The sequence below is a fragment of the Oenanthe melanoleuca genome, chromosome 6, assembly GCF_029582105.1.
Source record: "Oenanthe melanoleuca isolate GR-GAL-2019-014 chromosome 6, OMel1.0, whole genome shotgun sequence".
Taxonomy (NCBI): Eukaryota; Metazoa; Chordata; class Aves; order Passeriformes; family Muscicapidae; genus Oenanthe; species Oenanthe melanoleuca.
Window position 1 is genome coordinate 3,956,487 of NC_079340.1, and position 20,609 is coordinate 3,977,095.

At 49.3% G+C, this 20,609-nt stretch overlaps 1 protein-coding gene across 5 annotated transcripts in view; it reads right to left on the bottom strand.

Annotated features, from left to right (window-relative positions):
• COL13A1 (collagen type XIII alpha 1 chain) overlaps positions 1–20,609 on the bottom strand; it is a 47,747-nt gene that overhangs the window by 25,339 nt on the left and 1,799 nt on the right. For 3 of the 5 annotated variants that reach the window (XM_056495209.1, XM_056495210.1, XM_056495208.1), the window contains exons 3-14: positions 20,041–20,091; positions 16,759–16,794; positions 15,334–15,360; positions 14,719–14,745; positions 13,650–13,676; positions 13,519–13,545; positions 13,237–13,263; positions 9,523–9,588; positions 5,944–6,060; positions 5,469–5,510; positions 4,614–4,640; positions 3,843–3,878 (exon numbers count right to left, since the gene is read on the bottom strand). In XM_056495209.1, coding sequence (XP_056351184.1) covers positions 3,843–3,878; positions 4,614–4,640; positions 5,469–5,510; positions 5,944–6,060; positions 9,523–9,588; positions 13,237–13,263; positions 13,519–13,545; positions 13,650–13,676; positions 14,719–14,745; positions 15,334–15,360; positions 16,759–16,794; positions 20,041–20,091 — 510 coding nt within the window. Of the gene's footprint in view, positions 1–1,998; positions 2,026–2,576; positions 2,640–3,842; positions 3,879–4,613; positions 4,641–5,468; positions 5,511–5,943; positions 6,061–9,522; positions 9,589–11,232; positions 11,290–13,236; positions 13,264–13,518; positions 13,546–13,649; positions 13,677–14,718; positions 14,746–15,333; positions 15,361–16,758; positions 16,795–20,040; positions 20,092–20,609 lie in introns of all 5 variants that reach the window. The other 2 variants (XM_056495206.1, XM_056495205.1) reach the window with 2 other exon arrangements.

Below are 20,609 nucleotides of genomic sequence, written 5' to 3' on the forward strand. Positions count from 1 at the left end.
CCTGCTGGGTGCCAGTGATGCCTCACACTGCTCAGCTCATTAGCTGCCAATTAAAGCAGACACCCTCCCCTTTTGCTTTTTGCTGTGAGAGGCAAATTGTCAGGGGTTTATTGAGAAAGGCTGTGGGTACTTCATGGCTCCTTCCTCAGAGCCCTATCCTATGGATCTTTCAGGAAAAAAAAAAAAAAGTAAGAAAAACATCAGTGAAGCTGAATGTGACAATCTGGGGACACTGAGTCAAACACTCATTTAAGTGGCCCAGGTGATCACATCACTGCCTAATGACCTTCACAAGACACAGATTTGGGTCCTTACATGATCAAAGTACAAATGGTGGCCACAGGAAAAAAAAAAAAACAGCTGAGAGACAATCTAGGTTGTGCTGCACCTGCCACTGGGTGGGGAGAGGTGGTTAAATGAACAAGGGGTCTGTGTGAAATTAGGAAACCTTTTCAGGCCTGAGATATTCTTCACTGCCAGCCAAAGCAGTGATATTCCATGCAAAATTGGCCACTACAGCTATCCTATGAATCATAGTGTTTGTTCAGGGCTCCTCAAGGCAAAGAGAAGGTAAAGTCTAGCCTAGGTAATTGGATCCAAAGCTGGAAGATTTAAAAGTCTTCCAGAGTTCCAATCAATCCTCCTAGGTGGGAGGACAACAGAAAGAAGCAATTTCCAAAGACAACAAATGCATGTGCTGCTGGATGCTCGGGAGCTGCTGCTGGGTGAGGTCTGGCTGCTGATTTAAGAATGTGTCTGCGCTTCCTTTTCAGCTCCTCTGAGCAAAAAGAAAGGAAGTCAAGAGAAAAGTGACCTTGACAGTAACAAATGACTGTTACTGTCAAGTGACACGAAGAGCTGGCTAGTCCTTGTACCTTGAGCAAAGCTGGTGTTCCACTGCTAGCAGTGAAACATGGGAGTTTAAGCAAGGACAAAACCAGCTTCTCCTTTCAGCCTTTTCTCCCTCCCAGGCCACACTGACTCCAGTCCTTCAGTTCAGCTTAATGAGAGACCTGCTGTCGAGAGAGCAGCAAACTCCAAGCCCTCAAAGCCATCAGTTCTGGGTGCAATTCCACCTTCATTCACACTGGCACAAACAGGAGCAATACCTTTGTGCTTGACAGGATTACACTGATGTGGAGATGGACACAGGGAACCCTTAGACTCTACATGCACTGCAGTATTTCTGAGGAGGTATTGTTTTCTTGTAGGAAGACAATCACTGCTGCTCTATTCAGCTCTGAACCCAGAGCCTGCACTCCCAAAGAACATTTCTTTAAACTCCAGCTCTGAAGGGGCCTTTTCTCTCTTCAAACAGCAATCCAGCCAGATGGAAAAGATATAGAAAGTGTATGTGCTGCATGATAGACGAGCTGCATGCCACACACTAAATACTTGAAATGTACGTGTCACAGTTAATGCCTTTCCCAATATTACAGGGCCAGTCTTTCCTCACAGTGTCTAAGATGTATGGCATGACACAGTGTGCTCTGACTGCCATGAACACTTGCCAATGTTGTAATGTTTTAAGCACGGTCTGCATTGAGTAATACACTTTAAATATATGGGTACAGTAAATTTCAGTCAAATAGATAACATCTGGGCAGAGACCATATGAGCCTGTAAAAAGTGTCCAGAAACAGACAGAAAAGCTGGTGCCAAACCTCAGCCTGAACGGCGGAGTTTGAGTGGATTTGATGCGTCAGCTAACCAGATTTTATGAGGAAACCCCAACCTAGCCCATCAAATAGAGAGATGCAACAAATCACCAGCAAGCTTCATAGCCAGAGAAATGCCTTTGGTAAGAATGGAATTCCAGCGGGTGGATAAAGGAGCTCGGAGTGCCTGTCTGTGGTTAATCACAGCACAGATGTGCACTCCATCAAACACCCCACTGAGCTGCCCTGGACCCCACTTCCCCCACAATCCATCAGCCCAAGGAGCAGCATCTCCCAGGTGATCTACTGTGCGTTAGGAAAACATGTTTGTTGTGCCTACCTTTATGCCAGCATCCCCTTTTTCACCCTGCCCAGCAAAGGAGAGAGAAAGGGGGGAGACAGGGAGGGACAGTGAATATAAAGAGAAACCAAGCAAGCAGATCAATTGTAACAGCAAGAGACACAGAGGAAGGAGCCAAAAGAGACAAATGCAACCCCAGCACACCAGTTCTCCTCACATGGTACCAGTCAAGCACTGGCTGCAGCCCTCCCTCCCCTCCCAGGCAGTGCAAAGGAATTTTAGGTCCTTGGAGTGGATGCTGGAGGCTGCCCATACTAATGCACATGATAAGGGCACAGAAACCATTAAAACATTTCATTTTCACAGCCCTGGTGCAAAGCCTATAAAGGCTGGGTCAGTTTTATTCTTTAATGGGGGATTGTGGAGGTCCTGGTTCAGGACAGCATGGAGTCACCTCGGCCAACAATTGCCCAGATTCTTCACACAGGAGCAAGAGTTCCTGTCTATGTGGCTCATTCCAGGCTCTAGAGAACTGTCTCCAGCCCCTGGCCTTGGATATCCCTAAGGACAGGCTTGTGCCACTTATCTGCCCCCAGTGACTCGAGTTTAAGGGTTACCTTGGGGCCAGAGGCTCCAGGGAGGCCACGGGCACCGGGCAGGCCTGACTCGCCCACCTCACCCTGAGGAAGAGAAGAATTCAGAAAACAGTGCGAGAAGCAAACACAGCAGCAGGAAAGGAGCTGTGGGTTGCCAGAAGGGTCAGCAGAGGTGTTGAGAGGGATGATCCACACACACCAACCTACCCCTGGGTCCCTGGGAGAGGAGCAGCACTCAGTGTATGAAATGTAAGGAGTGAAGGGAGCGATCCCATGTCCTACATCATATCTGAGTTAACAATCCTTCAACATTTAGCCCTCTTTTCCCTTCCCATTAGGATTTGGTCCCCTACACTCATCCATTCCTTCCAGCTTTCCCAGAGCAAGGTCACAGCCTTGGGCTCACCCTCCCAGGATCAGTGTGGGCTCTGTGCTGGGAAGTGAAAGAGCCAGACAAGTTGTTTCATGTAAGAGGAGCTGCCAGGAGAGGCCCTCGCTGTGAGGTCGCTGCACACTCACAACAGGATGGGCTCCTAATGGAAAATCCAAGGGTTCACTGGGAGAAGGGGCAATAAATTGTGTCTGTCTGCAGGAGTGGGCTGTGGTCTGCAGGGGCTATAATTTCCACTTCCTGACATAACAGAAAACTTCTCAGTTTATACAGAGCTAATTAAAAAGCTCTCAGGTCTTGCCATTTTGCTGGCAGAGCACCCATAAAGCAGCATAGAGATAACAGGGGATGCAGGATTCCTTCCTGCTGGGAACATTCACCTTCCCCTTCTCCAGCTGACATCTCCTGAGCAGTATCTCTTCATCCCCTCTCTCCTGTTTGATCTTCCTTTGAGTTTTTCCTGTCTCTGCCTCTTCATTACACCCTCCAGGCTTGACAACCCTGCTGTTAATCAGCTGCTGCTGAAGGCATTTGGGCATTGCCAGTTTTTGCCTTTTAACTCAGAGCAGCATTGACTCTCTCCTGTATCCCAGAGAGGGATGTGGCCCTTTCCAGCCTCCCAGATGGGTCTGGATGCACAAGAAATACATCTCAGCCTGGAAGGGGGTGTAGAGAGGCACACACACACAGGGAGATATTTGTTCTGTAGCTGCTGCAGAGTCAAAGATAACTCTGGGCCCAGGCTCTCTTTACACAGGTGACAGCAGGGAATCTGTGCAAACCCAGCAGGAGCAGAGCTCCACAGGAGGCTCCAGCACAGCCCATGGATTCTCAGTCATGACTCCACAAAGCATCAGTGCACTTAATTCATTTAACATCAGAGCTTCCCTCCTTACCTTTCTGCCAGGGTACCCCTGAATCCCAGTGTCTCCCTGCAAAAGGCAAAAAAAACAAAAGAAAGTGAGGCTTGGCCTGAGAGGGACAAATCTCTACCCTTTTCCCTGGGGCATTGCTAGGATGGGAGAGCATTCCATGGGGAAAATTTGCCTTTTGCTCAGAGTGATTCCACTGAGCTCCTGTCCCTTCAGACCCACAGGTCAGTGCTACCCACACTGGGCTGAGCCCTGGCAGGAAAGCCCTGGCACACAGGTAATGTGTGTCAGCTCTGTGCCCCAACTCCAGGGCTCCTGTCTCCTTATCCTGGCCACATATCTCAGATAAAAAATAATTAGGTTGGGTGGCTGCAGCTGAAAAACAACAACCACCACCCCCTCCCTCAAACTTTGGCAAGTGAATAAATGGGAAACCGTGGCAGAGTCAACAATAGCATTGCAAAATCCACTCCTGAAGCACTGGGAAATGCTTTGAGAATGGAAGAAGCCAATAAAGCTGTGTGTGGCAAACAATTTTGCAAGATGGGCTGATGAGGCGTGCCTGGCTCAGTGGAGATGCAACTCAGACGTGTTGCCTGGACAAAACCCATGAGTCAGCACACGGGCCAGGCCCCAGGGGCAATGCTGAGCTGGGTCAGGAATCTTTCTCAGCTATTTGATGTGACCTCTTTTACCCCTCCTCCACCCATAAAAATGGACACATCTGTCCCCATCTGGAGAGTCCATCTCTGCTCATCATCTTCCTACACCTCTAAGTGAGGTGAGATGTCTCACCTTTGGTCCAGGAGGCCCAGGTAAGCCCTGTGGATAAAATCAAAGCAGACACTGGGGTTGGAAAGTGTAGACACTACATGGACAGCAGGGTGATGGGGGATGATGGCTAGTTTGATTTTAAACACTCCTTAGAGATTCACACTGGTGAGCTCAAACATGCCAAATCCATTCTTCATGGAGATATCTTAGTCCACACACCCTAAGAAATTCATGCCCATAGTGCTCCAGCCCCCCAGGTTTGTTCTTGCTGAATTTGAAGACTGAACAGCTGCTTGGCCTTATGCATTATGCTGCAGAACCTTTTGTTTCTCTGGTTTGCTTGGGGAACTTGTTCCCAGCCCACTGCAGCTCTGGAGTAAATCAGGCATCTGCAGTTTCCTCTGGCAAGCTAAACACAGAGAAAATATTAACAAACAAACCACTTGTGTCTTTTAATGAGAAATAACCAAACAATTTACCTGATATGAACCATGAAGCATACCAGACATATGTGTGTGTAAATATAAATAAACAAAATATCTATGCAGGAGCTGCCTGTGAGCAGGCAGGGAAAGAAAACTACTCTAGATATGTTCTGATGCCTACACCACCCTTGATGCTGCCTGCTTTGGCAATTCATGTGTTTAGCCATCCTGTCCTTGGCTCCTCAGACAGAAATGAGGATGCTTACAGGATCCCTGACCCGTGGGTTATGTGTGGGGAGGTGCATTTGCCTCCAGGGGACGAGACTTGCTTGTCCTGTTAGCAGGTTTTGAAAACTCTCTGAGGCTCCTTTCGTTCTGCAGTGGCTACAGAGCCAGCATGCCACGTCTGCCCCTGCAGCTCCCAGGAAGGGGGCTGGTTTCTGGTACTCACCTTTCCATCTCTGCCAGGCTTTCCAGGCTCTCCCGCTCTGCCCTGTTGCAAGAGAGGTGCATTAGCAGCATTTTCTGTCCCCTGCCCTGCCATTCAGCAATGGCATTGTTTTATAAACGGTGCTTCTGTTCCCGCCCTCCTCGGCTGCTTGCTAGGACAGGGACAGGACTTCAAAGGGGTGGCAGGGAGCACGGCAATTACACTCCACGTGTTACTTCCTCCCCCGGGGCCATCTGCAGGGGCTGGGGAGGAGGAAATGAGCCTGGTGTCCCCCACTGTGTGTCCAGATAGCAGCAGAGCCCAGTTCACATCTCTGCCATCCCTCTCACTCCCCTCCTTCCCCGGAGCTTCTTCCTCTCCACTCTGCAAGGCTCCTTTCCGTAGCTACCTCAGCTTCACTAAAGCAACAGTGGCCAGAGCAAACAGCCCGAGGGGATGGGGAAGCAGAAGGATCTGGGTTTTGGTAAGGACTTACAGGGGGTCCAACCGGCCCAGGACGTCCTGGGATTCCTTCGGGTCCGGCTGGTCCAGCGGGCCCTGGAGGACCAGGGGGCCCCGGGGGACCTTGGATCCCTGCTTGTCCTTGTTCACCCTGCAGTTTGTGAAACAACAGTTATCAGCAGGCAGAGCAAACCCTTCACACCCCCACCCTAAGGGCCCGAGGCAGGCCAGCCCGACTGAAGCAGAGGAGATAGAAGCAAGTCCCAGGTTACTGCCAGGAGAAGTTTCCAAGAGTGATGGAGAGCCCTGCCGAGGACAGCTGGGCTGCCTGGGAAGCAGAAGCCAGCACCCAGTGGTTTGCAAAGACACCTGGTCAGAGCTCCCTTCTAAAGAGATCTAGTGATGACAGAGTATCCCAAAGAGACCTTTTTCTTCATTGAGCCAGTCAAGTAAAATCCATGTGTCAAAGACCAACATCTCTTGAGTCCCTGAGGAGGCTTTCCAAAGCACTTGACAGTCACATGTGAAGCAAAGCCTCCTGTGACGACACTGGCACTTCCAGGCAGAGCCAGAGTGTTTTACCTCAGCCTGTTTCTCCCCCATACTATATTTGTTGGACAACACTCCCTCCGTTTTGCCAAGGCCCAAAAGTAGAAATGCCACAAACCCAGAAGAAAAATAACACGATCATCATGGCATTCCTGGAGCCCACCCAAGGCAGGCCCATGTACACCAGGCAGAGTCTGTTTTTCTGAGATTTAACAAGGCAGTGCCTGCTGAGCCACCTGCCATTCTCAGCTCTCTGGAATGGAGCTGTTGGAGCTGGTTCCTCCCCAGGCCCCTCAGTAGCCACTGGGTGGCTGTGGCTCATGCCTCAGCAATGTCATCTGGCCCCGAGGACCCGGACGTGGCACCGAGCGGCACGGAGCAGACAGTGGGTTGGAAGCACCACGTTTGAATACCAGACTGCTGATCTATAATTGATGGATCCAGCGAGCTCCCAGGGCACTGTGGCACCCGTGCTAAGCTGTTGGCTCGTTAGGCTCATCTCCCTAGATAAAACACCACGGCAGATCACTGCTTTGTGATGCGATTTAAATCTGAAAAACTTTCCTTGGTGGGTCCATGAGAAGCTAGAAACCAAACGTGGCTGTTTCTCAGTTAAAAGTGCAGTTGGGTCTCCACTGCATTTATCCTCTCCACAGCCTCACACACTGGAGGAAAATGCACGAAATCCGTCCCCGGCGTTCCTACCAAGTGCGCTGTTTATCCTGGCTGCCTTCATTAAAGCACGCAGATACAGGGATGTTTGCTTTATTTAGAATGATAAATGAAAGTAATAAGCTGCAAATTTCATCCTTTCTGCCACGAGCTCTATTTAAAAGAAAATTTCCACCACGTGGGCCAGGCTCACGAGAAGCTGGGTCGTATGTGGAGCGACAGCCCTTTTCCTGTGCCTCACTGCCCAATCCATGCTGGGAAGCCTGCTGGGCCAGGCTCGAGGGGTGCCCTTGCTTCTCCCCATTTTTAAAGGGCATCTCCACTCATCCTGTGGCCCTTGCAAGGGAATGCAGGTTCTTCTCTAGGCCTCCTTATCCTCCATGCTCAGTGCTATTCAACTGTCCTTGTAAATGGTCTCATAGCTTTTAAATACAGAAGGCAATTTGGATCTAATGAAGATGTTGGAATATATTTCTAGATGTCCTCTTGCCTTGAACTCTCATTCCAGCTTCAAAGACTTTCCTCCCACTGCATCTTACAACACCCCCAGCATGGGTGCACATGGGAAGGCAAAGGGGGCTTTGCCCATCTCACTTTGCCTCTCCCTCCTCTCTTCCCACCTCAGCTGCTCTCTGCCAGCCCAGTCCACGCCCCAGATTTAGGGCACTAAAATGCAGCACGGCGCTGGAATGGGGTGCTGGTAGGGGACAGGGAGATGGCAGAGCAGGAGCCCTGCCCCAGCACAGGAGTGGGTGGAAGGAGCTCACCCAAAGCCCCGTTTGCATCACCCTCACTTTGCTGCTTTGGGCACAGCAGGCTCTGTCTAGGCGAGTGCCCATCCTTGCAGATCCCGAAACACACACAGTGTTATTACCACATCGTTATAGTCTCATTAATGTGCTCGGCACAAAGGACCCCCACAGAGCTAAATGGGACAGTAAGTCGATACAGTAAATGGATACAGTAAGTGGCAGATCAGGTGTCATTTTCCTCAGTTGTCATTCTGTATTTTTAGCTGTCGACTGGAACTATTTTTCAGCTTTTTTAAACAGCAGCCAGCCACCCTGACTGCACCCCAGCAATGCTTGCTCAGCCTCCTCACAGAGGACCCCGCTCAGCCCATGCCTCGGGAAAAGCACTCCTGCTGATGTCAGCAGCAGGATTTTCCTCCCTTCCAGGCGCTGATGCTAACATTCATTTGCAGCCTCGCTTTTTTTCTTAGTATTCAAGCGCTGGGCTCCTGGAATTGCCTGGTGCTGGCAGATCTGTAGGAGCACACCACAACCTGTTGCATTCAGAGGATGAATACAGCAAAGGCAAAACAGGTCACGGCAGAACTCTCCGGTGAAGTTTTCCTCTGCAGACAGAGGGAATTTGCAGCCCAGGCTGACGACAGGATGTAGGGCAGCTATTCAAGTTTCCCACTTCATCCTGGAGAGGAACTTCAGCTTTCAAAGCCTTCCCAAGAGGTCAGTCCTTGGCCTGGTTCTCCAGCCTGTCACTTTGAAGGGCAAGCAGCACAATCCATGGGGCTCTGTGTGGTGCAAATGCTGAATCGACAGAAACCAAACTGAACCCACGGGGCTCAAGTGGTGAAGTCAGGATTTGCCCAGCACTGGGCAAGGACCTGGTGGTAAAGGTCTCTTGCATCCTGCAGAGTATCCAAATTCCCTGCTAGCATCCAACTGTCTAGACAGGCAGCAGGGTGACAAAACCCAGCCACTTCACAGAGAGTGCCCAGCACACTTCAGTGGGGTAATTGCAGCAGTTTGTCCACACAGGAAAGCTAATCCCGATGGATGGAATGAGGGAGCTCATTAAAAGCCACATGAACTCGGACTATGGACACTCTAATTCACTGTTCATATGAATTCATTCCCAAAATAAACTGAACGTGAATTATGGCCCTGGAAAACCAAAATAAATGTGTTTACACAAAGATTTAATGTGATCTAATGAAACCATTCTAAGAGCTTATTTAAACACATTTCCCCAAGTGCCTCAGACTAGACTAGCCCTTAGAAGAAGCGTTTGCCTATTCATTCATCTCAGCTAAATTTCACAGACTTCAGATGTATTTCAGCAAGAGGCTTCCAACCTCTTCTGGAGATTGAATATGCAGGAACTGACTCCTTAAGGGAGGAGGCAGCTTGTCGACAGCCCCAAGAACAGCTTCATGGCCCATTTCTTTTAGTTCAAAAAACTGGCTTCGCTGCATTTCTTTTTAGCAACATTATCACATCAAAGATTTCCTCCGCTTTAAAGAAAGTCCCTCAGCTCTGCCTGAAACTCTTGGAAAGCCCTCTGTAGGGGAAGAAAGACAGGTAGCAAGCTGATTAATTGCAAGCACTGGGATAAGCTCAGAAACAGGCAACAAGGAGAAGAAATCTACCTGGAAAGTGCGTCTCTTTATGACCGGAGGTGGAGCCAGCCGCACGGAATTGAGGAGAGGCAACAGCTGAAGAAGATCAAACCAGAAGGTCGCAGGGCAAAGGAGGGCACCGAGAGTCAGAGAGCAGCCAGGGGAGAGAACAGAGAGGAGGGGAACAGAGAGATTGCCATGAAAATGGAGCCTGGCATCAGGGGGTGCAGCGGGGTGGGTACCTGCTGGCAGACCTCTGAGCTCCTCCTGCTTTGCTCACAGGGGCACCCAGCAGGTGCCAGACTGGCAGGTGTGGGGTGCCAACTCACCATTCCAGTGCACAGAGCTTCCACAGCTTCCTCTGCTCGAAACAGAACCTACCCAGGGGAGTTCTGACTCAGCTCTGCTCATCTCCTAAGGAAGTGCTCACTGCAACACCTCCCCTCACTGCTCTGCTAGAGAGATGGGACTGCTTCTCTTAATTTATCATCATCATCAGATTTGGGGCAACTATCAGGATTACAATTTTCTCCAACTTTTCCAAGTGCGGTTTTCTAGTTCTCTTACAAGAAACCCAGTGTATCTCCAGGTCTCACCCCTCCTCCAGCTGTGGAAGGGAGTGGAGAAAGACTAGCTGGGGTCAGCACAGAGTCCTGCTTCACTTAACTTGGCAGACACAACCCCCATGGCCAAGGGAGAAGACCAGACCTCGGAGCTGGATGCCAAAGCACGGCATTGCCTTGGCAGCCTGGGCTTTGTTTTGCCTTGCTCAACAGTATCATCACCTTCTGACTGCTTATAGCCAGGAATGCTGCCTCAGGGCACAAAGCTGACCCGGACACACAGAAATCAAATGCACTAAAGCTGATGAGCATTTGTTCATCCTTTTGCTGTATCCAGTTTCCACTTGCACGCATGCTGCTGTCAGCCTGGCACCCACCACGCCGGCTCCAGGCCCAGGAACGCTGCTCTGGCCTGATCCACTTTCCTGTTCCTATCAGTTTTCCATTGAAGCTGCTCTTGGTTTACACAGGGAGAAGTGAGAGAGCCTTTCTCAAAAACGTGCCCACGTGTGACATTTCCCCATGTGAGCTGTGCCCTCAGATCCCAGAGGTGTGCCTGCAGGTGTCCCACCACAGAAACCATACACTTCCAAGCAGCACATTCTATTCCCTTTAAACATTGTCCTTCATGTGTGCAGTCAAAACAAGGACCCAGTCCTGTTGCAAAGAGAAGTGGTAACCCAATTTTGCAGCAGCATGATCAGGTGGTTGTGTTCAAATGCACTGATCCAGACAGCCAAAAGCTATTGCTCCAAAAGCAGAGCTGCTGGAAATTCAGCTGGGCTTATTTTACCCAAAGGCAAACCTCCCCTTTCTAAAAAACAGTGCAGGAGGCCCCTTAGCTCAGGAGAGCCAGCTAAGCTGGCTTTGCCAGGCTGCTGAAGAGTATCTGAAATATTATACACCTTACAAGGAAGCTAGGGAGGATGCTGGAAAGGATAAGGAGGAAAATGGAGAGAACCTGTCCTGAAAACAGGCCAGACAAGACCCTGCAATGGATTCAGGTGCAAGTGGGAGAGACTTTAGAGAAGGAATCTGAAGGCACTTCCACCCAGCTCCTCCCTCTCCCCTCTGTGTTCCAATGGGAAGCTTTTCCAGAAGGCAGCATGCAATATTGGATCTGCACCCTGGAGCCTTTGCATCAGAACTGGGTCCCTTCAGAGTGCTGCCCACAAACCTTCAGGGTAAGGATCTGGTTAGAGCGCAGGGCTGCGAGTGTGGTGCTTAGGTACTCCTGGGGAACAGGGAACACACACAAGACAAATGGGGTCAGTGAGACAAACAGCATTCCTGAGAGCATGGCTGCTCCCTCCTTCCCTGAGTGGCAGCAGCTGGAGTGGCCCTCTCACCCTGAATGGGCAGCCCCAGTGCATGGGCTCATCCCTCAGAGCAGCGCAGGCCACGCAGACTCACACAAAAACAAAAAAATTAGGAAACTGCAAGGAGAGCCAAGGCACATATCCTAACCTTGCACTTCCTTCCTAAGAAAACAAATATATGAAACAAAACTGAAACAACGTGCCCAGTTTGTCAGGATGCTGGTTTTCATTTCCTCACCAGAACATCTAACACAAAACCTTATCAAACACAAAAGCAAGAATAAATTGCAATTCGGTCAGCAGTGTCGCATTTTTGCAAAAAGGCCCATCCTAATTCTCATTCAGGGAGGAAGAAAGAGAACTGCACCTCTGCTGGCTGGTCTGAACTTGTAGTTCAGGACAGCCTGTCCTTGGGTTGATCTGAGGACAGCCACCCTTCCCGTGAGCATGTCTCAGCCTTGAACAACTCACGGGCTTTTTATAATGTCGAGCTTGGTGCCTCATGAGACCAAAAGTATCTCCATGAGAGGCAAGGAAACACTGCCAGGATGTGAGGCTTTGTACTCAGCCTTTTCCCACTGTCACAGCCCTGCAGCTCATCAGTCACCCTACAACCCTGACACACCAAACCGGTGTGCTCTGCCCCTAGGCTATTTCCAGGGATGCTCCAGCTCCCTTCCCAGCGCTGCTCTGGGTCCTGCCATGCTCTTCACCTTGAGCACCGGGGACAGTCAGAGCCCAGGGCTGTAACAGGAACTCAGGACACTGCTCCGGTGATCGGTGCTGGCTTCTTTTTAACATAACAATCTAGTGAGGCGGCTCACTAAATAAACACAGCTGAGCGGCTGTTGTTGCACGGGGCACTGGCACTTGCCCACGGCCCCTTCTGCCCTGCTGCCAGCCCAGCTCCCTCTCCAGTGGCTCTGCTGCTCCAGCCCTGCTCCCTCCGGGCCAGGGACCAGAGCCCAGCTGATTATCCAGAGGCCCATCAAAAATAAACAGAAAGCTCTTAAGCTTGTCTCCCCGTACACCCAGATTACAAATTCCAGCCACTTCATATGATGTCGTTCCAACGCATTTCCAGTGGATTTTCAGCACTCTGGTTGTTTTTAGAACCGGTTAAATCCCCTCAAACCCCATGATGTTCTCTCTCCACGCTTGGCTGCAGCACATGCTGGCCAGGCCAAGACGAAGGGGCAGGTGGAGCAACATCCTGGCTTCCATTAAACAGTTGCTGCCATCAACCCTCCCACTCAGGCTCTTCCTCGCAGGCTGAAAGTCCACCAGGCTTGGGGACCAGCGTGGGGACCACACAGAGCACCATGGCCACGGGGTGCAGGGTCACAACCCTTCCCCCTGTCCCTATGCTGGGATGAAACCAGCATGAGGGAGAAGAAGAAGGGAGTGAAACTCTGATGACAGAGTTGTCCCCAGGTCTTCAAACCCCACGCAGCTCCTGGCCACAGAACCTGAGCAGAGGCTGTGGAAGCAGCACACGGCCAGTGCAGCAGCTCAAGGTGTGGGTGGGTGACCTCTACTCCTCCAGAACCCCCGGGTATCACTGGGTTTTGGGGTGAGGACGTGGACATTCCCCTCTCCACACAAAGCACAGGAGGGTCTCCAGGAAGCCGAACTGACAGCGGCTATCTAGGGGTCATCCCGGAGAACCGACATCCCTCCTGGAAAACCTTATCTGCTGCTTTTCTGCGAAACACATCAATCAGCCAAGCGCTGCCCCGGGGGCCCAGATGACGCATCTCGCTAATGAAACCATCTCTACTTCCAACAAAAAGCCATTCAAACGCAGGAGGATTAACATGCAGGAAGGCACGGGACAAGGGATAATAACGCTAATGACTTACCCTGTGCGGGTACTCTGCACACTGACCCTGTGAAAGAAGGGGATTAAAAAGGAAAGAGTTTAAACCACAAACAGAGGCGACCAAAATAGGCACGCAGGGTCAGATCCAGAAGGTGTAAATCATCGTGGCTGTATCAAACTCAGCGCAGTTATGCCAATTCACACCCGGTAAGCACCCTGCCTCCTGTCCCCGGTCCCTCACTCACACTCAGATCAAGCAGCACCAAGTACACCAGGTCCCTTCCTCTCTTTTGATTTTTAACAAGGCCCCCACTGAAATTACCTTCTCTCCTTTTTGTCCTGGGGGTCCCTACAAAAGAAAAGTGATCAAAAAAGGCCTCAGTAAATGAAGGAGTTCAGTGAATGCAAGGGAACAGGGATTAGGGGGAGATGGGATAGGGATGAGATACTTACAGGTTGTCCCCTGGGACCTGCAGCACCCTTTAAAGAAACACAGAATTTAACATGGGATGGTTTTCCATTTACAGTGACAAAAACACAGCATATGGAGTAGGTGAAAAAACTGAGCTTTTAAAAACAATTGTGAAGAAAATTCCCAAGAGAGGTCCGGGTTCTGTTACTCTGGAGGAGCAAAAATGCACACATGCTCTGGCTGCACCACGGGGGGGAAATATTAAAAGTTGTGGGGGGAAAATCATCAGGAAAACACACCCTTATTGTTCCCAGGACCTCAGCTGACAGCGAGTCTCCTCGGCTGATGCTCTGGGATGGAACCAGAAGCAGCCAGGACTGAAGGCTGAGCTAGGATTGTGCAACAGGGGAGTGGGGAGGGGGATCTTCAACATGTGCTTGCCAGAGGGCTTTACTGACACTCAGGCTCGAGCAACAGAATTACAGAATTAGCAGAAGAAAACATTCAACACTTCAGTGAGTGAAGGTGACTACACAGCTTCTCTCTTGACATGCTCATATTTGGGATTTCATCATCAGAGATGTCAAGAGGAACAAGACAGCATCTGGGCTTCCATAAAGTGCCGTCTAAGTTTATCATTTTCAACCAAAAACATTTTAGTATGATGCACATATGAAACAGAGCTTCAAGGGGCGGGACAGGGAACCACATTTAATACAAAAAACATGCTTTTTTTGGTTGTTGTTAGATAAGTTGAAAGCTGCCAGATGGGTTTTGAGAAATCTTTCCATCAACTTTTACTTGTCCTGTGAGGCCAACCACAAACAATGTCAGCTCCCAGAATATATTTAAAGAACATAATTGCTAAGTGCAAGGAAAACACATCCCATGCCTAACTAGAGAGTTGCTGTTGTGACATGATGAATGTGAGAGCCATAATGCAGAAATTACAGACATGCATCCCAGCACTGCTATTATGAAGTTACAAAATTAGGGATGCAGCTAGTGCATCAGCTGAGGTGAGATTGCTACCCTGCCCATGAGCTTGTTTCCAGCTGAGGCACAACATTGCAAACCAACCCACCACCCACAGACAACATGTATTTTTACCATCTCTCCCTTCTGTCCAGGATGGCCCTGCAAAAGAAAGGAAACACACATCAGCTTTGAGCACTGCAGACTTTAGATGATGTTGATTTAACAGCTTCTGCTGAGTGAAGTGTGGGTTCATGGAGAAGTGTCTCTTTTGTGCCCAACTCTCCAAAGGATGGGAAGAACTTGGGTTTCTCTAAGGAATTACAAATCTCTAAGGACAGCAAGGAGGTCTCACAGAGGTCTTTAGGATCCTTCTCTGCTGCAGCTCTTTTCAGCACAGCAGCAAAGAGAAGGAAGTTGTTGGCTAAGGCAGAGGGCTGACACCTCAGGGATCTGCTCTGCCTGGCTGATTCTGGGTGGGAGTGCCTGCTAAAGCTTTCCCTGCAGCAGCCAGGCTGCTGCACTTGTGAACTGCTATTTTATAGATTTACCTAGAAAGGAGCAGGCCATACTCTGCCTTCCTTAATCTCCTGACTCCTGCATCTCCCTCAAGGCATCTTCCTGGCCTGCCAACCTCCTAATTTTCTTTTAATCCATGCATGTGCATGACACTGCAAAATAATCCCCTTAAGACACACGGTGTGGAACACAGTGGGACCCAGCAGGAGGCAGGAGAAGTTGTTTTCTTACCGGTTTGCCATCCAAGCCAATAGGGCCCTGAAATAAAAGAGGAAAAATGATGAGAAATGCCTTTCCCCAGGGTGTCTGTCCACCTGTGCCCCAGGAAGCACCACGTTCCATGAGGCTGAATGGGCTGGGGTGACCTGAGGTGACTCCCTGCCCTCCTGCCCAGTCCTGGCAGGTCCCTGGCCCTCTGATTTCAGACTGCTTCAGCTCACTGTCAGCAGCAATGCTGGACACAGGAATAGAGGCAAGGAGGAAAAAAATCTCAGAATTTAAAATTTTTCAGCGTTCAGCTGAATATCAGCTGTTTTCTCAAGACTTTGATTTAAAAGGGCACCCACCTTTGGGGGAAGAGGAATTCTTGCAAATGACAGAATAATAAAAGTGTGCCAGGGAAGAGGTGACACACAGCTCAGCACATGCTGAAGGTACTGTTTGATGAGAAACAGGCTCTGCAGAGCTGTCCCACCCAGCACTTTCTCATGAGCTGGGCCAGTTTGTTTCCTGCTCCTCCAAAAGCCAAAGACCACGAGGTCCTGGAGAGATCTGCTTCTCCTCAGCCCCTCTTCTCACCACGGGCAGAGCCACAGACAGCCTGAAGCTGCCAATTCCTCCTATTTTCCAGGCGTGAGAGTCTCCCCTGCAGACCTGCTCTGGCACACCCAGAGTCCTGGAGCAGCAGCTGAGCTGCCTGGCAGGAGCAGGGGTGTGGGGGGTGTTGGTGCTTGCCTCAGGCTTCCTTGCTGTCCAGGGTAAATGCTCATGAATAAATAGCAACTGTTCAAGCTCTTCAGCAGCCTCAGTGCTTCAGAGAGTGCTGCCAGCAACTGTTGGATTGAAATGAAATTTGCTTTGTCCTCTCCTGGGCATAATCTGTGCTCCCTTGCAACTGTGCTGGAGAAGAATTCCCCTTCATGTCTCATGTCCTTTCCCTTTGGCATGACCAGGGTGTTCAGCCTAGCACAGTCCCCAGCTGACCCTCAACAGGCAGTTGGATCCCAGGCACTTGCTGCTGTTGGAATATCACCTAAAAGCTCAATTAAAGTTGGAATTTCCCCTACCTAGGGGTTGTTTTCTTTGTTTGGGATAGGGTTATTTCTTAGGATGTTTTTTTTTTACCAAACAGATCTGGCTTTAACTATGTTATTTTAACACTTTTTTTTTTTTTTTTTAATTAATTTCCTTTCAGAGTTGTGTGGTTTGGTTTGGTTTTTTGGGGTTTTTTTCCTCCCTAAGTTTCATTTAAAAGGAAAAAAAAAAAAAAAAAAAAAAAAAGAAGCAGAAAAACAAATGAAGAAAAAAACTGCTTTTTCCAGTGATATCAGAGCAGGTCATTGGTTTCAGGAAGAAATGATGAGATACAGCAAGCACTTATGAGGCTTCCTAGTAATATCACACATCCGTACCTCATAAATTAAGAGTTACACTCACCGGGAATCCAGGAAAACCTCTTGTTCCAGGCTGGCCCTGGGAAGGATGAAACAGAGACAGCAGTTTAGAGGAACTGAAATCAATTTTGATGGATCTTAAGTCCTCTCTACAGAGCCCTTCCTCCAGCCTCTGACCAATTATCCTCCAACTCCCTGAAGAAATACCCAATTCCCCTCCAAGGGGAAAGTGTCTTGGGAAGGAGGGGAAATCTCTCATCCCCACTCCAATTTGTACAGGGCCAAGAAAATGCTGGAGCAGCTCCAGTTTGGATTGCAGGCAGTTTCCTTGAAGTCTCTACATTAATTAAATGGGTGTCCCTAGCCCATATGTTAGTCTTTTGGAGTATATTCCAGAGGCTGAGCTCATTTTATGGCAATTCTTGCTGCCATAAACCTGAGATGTTTAATGCAGGGTGCTGTTCTGTGCAAGACAAGCCTTGCAGGTCACTGATGTCTAAATAGAACCATCCCTCTCCTCCTCCTCCCCTCATCTCATTTCCCAGTTCATTCATTTTCCCCACAAATAATTCTGGAGATGATTGATTTTTTTTTTTTTTTTTTTATCTTCTGGGATTTTTTTTTCCCTTTTTTTTTCTGGCAGGGTTTTTTTGGGTTGGTTTTGTTTGGTTGGGTTTTTTTATCCTCTGAGAGCTAAGACAAAAAGGAGAGTTAGGGTGTGTGATGTAGGGAACACGAGCACCAAGACTTTTCCCCCTACCCTTCCTGGCTAGCTAGTTGTGGCTACCAGTTTGGGATCAGGTACAGCAAACCCTGGCTTGGGATGTGTTTGGCAGCTGCTTCAACCCCTACTTAAGAACACCAAAAAAAGAGAAAATGTCCTGGCTGTTAATTTTTCGGAGTTCTTCAATTTTGGGGGCCTGTGACATCCCAGGTCACAGTTACTGTAGCTTTGATGGTATCCAGGAAAGATATTGCTTCACTTAAGGATTCTGCAGTCTGTTTCCCAAAATAAGCAGAGAGACTCAGTGAAGGTTTAGCCCTGCAGAGGATGGGCCCAAATAGTCTCTCTGCAGGGTTTAGGGATGCCCCAGCATGAAATCTCTCACGTCTCACTGAAGAGTTCTGGTTTTGTACACAATGCTAGCAGGACCTAATCACATTTGCACCGTTTCTTCAGTTCTGCAAAGTTGAACTTGGTCAGCTCTGCTTTGCAAGATACACACAAAACCACCTGGCCCTGTTGGCCAGTGACCAGAAGGGAAGATAGGTTATAAATTAAAGGATCTGTCCACCACTGGCTTCTGAAAAGGCAAGAAGCAAGGAGAGCCTAGCCAGAATTCATTAATTTTGGTTCCCTGCTGGACACCTCCCTGACAAAAAGTGCTAAAAAAAGACTTAGGGAGAAAAACCTGGAAGTGGTGCAGTTTGGCTTCCTCTGTAGACTGCAGACTGCTGCCTCTCTCTCCTCGGAGGACAGCAGAATGATTTGCACGGTATCACGCCAAGACAACAGTTCAGCAGCGAGCGATTCCAAGAGACTGTTTTTGTTGGGTGGCTGGTTCTTCCTTGTCTCCTTTTTAAAATGTTGACTGCATGAAGTATGTAATCCTGGGAGCTGCCAGATCATGGAGTCTGTTTCTGCCACTATCGGCGCACTGTCCCTCTCTGGCCAGGAGTTAAGCAGCTCTGAGCTCAAGCAAAATCTTCAACCTCCAAACAAAAATCTGGAAACTATTTGTCATCCCACATCTTTCCGAGTGGCCCCTTGGCCAGGGTTTCCTTGTTTGTCTTCAGTGCTCAGCCATCCTTCTGACCTATCACCAGCTCCCCAGGAAACTGGATCATCTTCACAGTAGGCTTTGCAGGGGGAAAGTGTGGAGTTGGGCCAGTCCTGGCACCTCAGGGTTTTGACTGGTGTAGGCAAAACCCCAATTTAGATACCATTTGCCATCTGATTTTTCTACTGTTTAAAGACACAATGTGTTCTGCGCTTTCCCAAACAGCAGCAAAGCAATCAAAATTGTCCTGCAGCCCAGGCACGTGTCCTTCAAGAAAACTGTCTCCTTTGCAGGACCTACAAGGACAGGAACTGATGGCTTTTCTCTCTGATTACTATAATTACTCTGCTCAGAAGGCTGGCAGCCAGAGCTTGTGGGAAACAGCAAAAGCAACAGGGCACTTACCCTCCAAAATCTGCTGTTTGTGGAGCAGGGTGGTCTTGCTCAGACTTTGGCTTGAGAGATTTGCCAGCCCTTCTTCCTTGCCTGGACACGTGGCCAGGAGCCATCTGCTAGGCATAAAACACTTGGGGAGACCCATTTGGGCCCTGGGCTTTGGTTCTGTTGCTTCTCAAACTCCAGCATCCCCAGCAGGTGGGCCTGGGGACCAGCAAAGCTGTTTTTTATTAGAAACACTTGTCATGGAAGTTAATTGGAAAGCCAGATGTAGCCAAGTGTTGCACTGCCTGGGTCTCTCTCACTTGACCTCTGCCATGAAACAAAGGTTGCCAGCAGCCCATCCTCTCTGCAGGTCAAGGACAGTGCTCTCCACAGGTTAATCACAATTGGAAGTGCCCACTGGGAGGGAGAGAATTGAATCTCCAGCTCTTTTTTCATGGAAATGCCCGGTGAAGGCTGTGCAGGGATGGAGAGGAGAGGTCTGGCTGCACAAAAGCAGAGACTTGATGGCTGAACCACAGTGTGAGAAGCACCCAGCATTTAGGGCACTCCAACCCTTCATCTTGGCCTTTTTTTATGACCCTGTCATTCCAAAAAGTTTTGTCTGGCTGACTCAATGCACCTTGTAGAGATGCTTTTACTGGAACAGGGTGCAAAATCCTGCCTTTTCTCAGCCAGATGAGTGGTAGCCATGCTGACAAAGAGCTTCCAAGATTTTGGGTACAGGACAAAGGCCTCTGTGAGCTCCCCAGTCACTGCCTCAGCTCTGATTCTGCTCTTCAGTAAAATCAGGGGGCTTGTTCCCTGCTGATTAAACCAAATCAGCCAGGTAAAGGGCAAATTTTCTCCAAAAGTGATAGCAGCCCTGTAGCAAAAAGGAAATATGCTCCTTCCTTTTAAATGCAGGAATTTGGTTTCCTTGCCAAGGGAAGGCTTCCTCGTTTGTTCTGGAATATGAGCTATAATTTCATTATATATAGTATATAATAGCAGTATAAAACCAAGGCTGGCTCAGCATGAGAACCACATTATACAGGGCTTTTGCTCTTTCCAGCTGATGCTGAGCCTTAAAGCCCCTCCTAAGTCTTTCCCAGTAACTTGCCCACATCCTGCATCAGACAAAAATAGAGAGAGAAGCCACTCACGGGTGGACCACGGGGCCCAATGATAGACATGCCAGCTTCTCCTGGAGCACCCTGCAGAGAGACACAGCAGAGGAAAAGGGGTGAGAACAGCAGGGGAAAACACAGACAGCTGTATTCCTGTCAAAACTGGGGTTAAGTGAGGGTGCCTTAGGTGTGAGATCTTCAGGGCTTACAGGGCAGCTGCTGTTCTGGCCTCCCCCAGCTCCTGCCTGACACTTTGGGAGAAAATACGTCCTTGAGAGCTGCTCAGATGTGCCAGAAAAATGGAAGCTGCACAGCAAGGAGGAATATAAACACATAAAACACTTTCTGGCAAAACAGAGGTTCTGCCCCATTGCAAGTGTGAAAGATGGCCTGAAACCCTTTCTGCTTCCTTCCTGCGAGTTCCAGGAGGATTGTGTCCTGCAGAAGAAACAAAAAGAGGGATGTGCTGGGCTCCAGGGAAATGGGAGCTGTCTCCAGAAAATGCCTCACTTGCATGCTTCTCAAACTCAGTTGAGATGTGGATGAAAACAAAGCAAAGTACTTGCTGGAAAAGGAAACAGCTGCCTCTCCAGCTCCCAGCCACC